This window comes from Plasmopara halstedii (genome assembly GCF_900000015.1).
Source record: "Plasmopara halstedii genome assembly, contig: Scaffold_322, whole genome shotgun sequence".
NCBI lineage: Eukaryota > Oomycota > Peronosporomycetes > Peronosporales > Peronosporaceae > Plasmopara > Plasmopara halstedii.
Genome location: NW_020187243.1, coordinates 247,162 through 248,726, shown reverse-complemented (window position 1 = coordinate 248,726; position 1,565 = coordinate 247,162). Strand labels below are relative to the sequence as shown.

Here is a 1,565-nt window from a genome sequence, read left to right as displayed (position 1 = left end):
GGAGAGCCACTGATGTTGAAAGCTTAGCTGGGCGGAGGAACGTTGCTGTACTCCGAGCGAGAATTAAACACTGGTGAAGTGTACCCCATTGGAGACATAGCACTCACGAAGGAGCAAAAGTTTCCATAATAATAAAAAAAAGTGAACGGCACTCGCGATAAGGCGGTATTAGAATCCGCAAAATGAAGTGTACCAACTTCCGTTAGAAGACTGGAGAATTCCATGTCAGTGTGCAAAATATGCACCCTCAAACCGGCCTGAACGTGAGCTTAAATGTGTAACTGAGACGGGTATGAAGCCACGGGAAGGCCGGGTAAGTTGGTGGTCATAGCAGATGAACGTCTTTAGTCTGAGATGTCACCGCATCGAAATATAGGTATTGACAATGTTACCAACTTGGGAACCACAGAAAAGATACCATAGTGTGAACACAAAGGGCCCGAGGCTGAGTTGTTGTGGATAACTGTGTGCTTTGGGAAGGCAGATCGAGTCTTTGAGGCTAATCTGTTGGAACAAAGCATTGCACGAAGTTGTACATGGTGGCAAGGCCGACGATAACGAAACGAGTCGTCAAGTGAACGCGACCCACCCTGATGGCTCATTTCAAGGATGATTGTGCAATGCTTGAGGTGTTTGATTGTCATTTGAGCTTGTGATGCCTGAGTACACATCGTCATCCGAAAGTAGAGTACAGGAGTCCGAGGTGGAAGACTGCGCATTGGTGAAAGTGAGATAGTCAAGTAGGCTTGTTATGCCTCAGTACACATCGTCACCGGAATCCCGTGTGTAGTAGTCCGGTCGTGAAAAGTTCATGAACATTTCCTTCATAACAGAGACCGTAGCACTAGCAAGCGGGCGGGTACAAAGTCGTTACCTCTTGCCGGTGGCGTGTAGTGCTATTAGTGTAAAGCTCTTGTAGTCCAGACCAGGATCACTCAGCGACGTTGACTTTGTCGACTAACACTGGGTGCCTTTCTGGCGCTAGGTGCTAAGACATCGCGCAGTAGTTTCGATGAAATAACAACCATGTTTAGGGACTCTTCATGAGGACTTGACGTGGGCGGACTTGTCCGTACGCAAAAAGAAATCTGCGATAAAATGACGAAATAAGCTTTTTTTAAAGCTTAACTAAACAGTAACCGAAGTTGTTGCGCAAGTGAAGCCTATACATTAGGGCTGAAACGGATGAAAATAAAAGAATTCCATGGTAAAGTAGCCAAAACAATTGATATGCCCAAGCATCGTTTCAGCCGTAAACTAAAGACTTCACAATCGCGTGGAGTAATAGCGAATTATCACGAAAGTGATTACCCCAAGTCGCTAAAAGTCTTCACAACCGCTTGAAGATCAAACGAATTATCGTTCAGGCGATAACCCCATATAAAGTAAGTTTTCACTTAAGAAAACAAAGAACTAAATTAGTTCCGCATCCATTTAAGGATAAAAAACGCGTGGTGAAATAGAGTCGTAGATAATAAGCTTCAAAATTATGAGTTAATAAATTGCAAAGGCAGGAGTAAAGCCAAACAAAAAAACAATTTAGTTGAAAGTTGCTATGTATTATA

General features: G+C 43.7%; 1 protein-coding gene across 1 annotated transcript in view; it reads left to right on the top strand.

Annotated features, from left to right (window-relative positions):
* Window positions 1-129, top strand: part of PHALS_08196 (uncharacterized protein) — a gene marked incomplete at both ends in the record, with an annotated part of 246 nt that extends 117 nt beyond the window's left edge. Inside the window, one exon of the mRNA XM_024723501.1 lies at window positions 28-129. Coding sequence (XP_024574471.1) covers window positions 28-129 — 102 coding nt within the window. The remainder of the gene's footprint in view (window positions 1-27) is intronic.
* Between the last annotated feature and the right edge of the window lie 1,436 nt (window positions 130-1,565).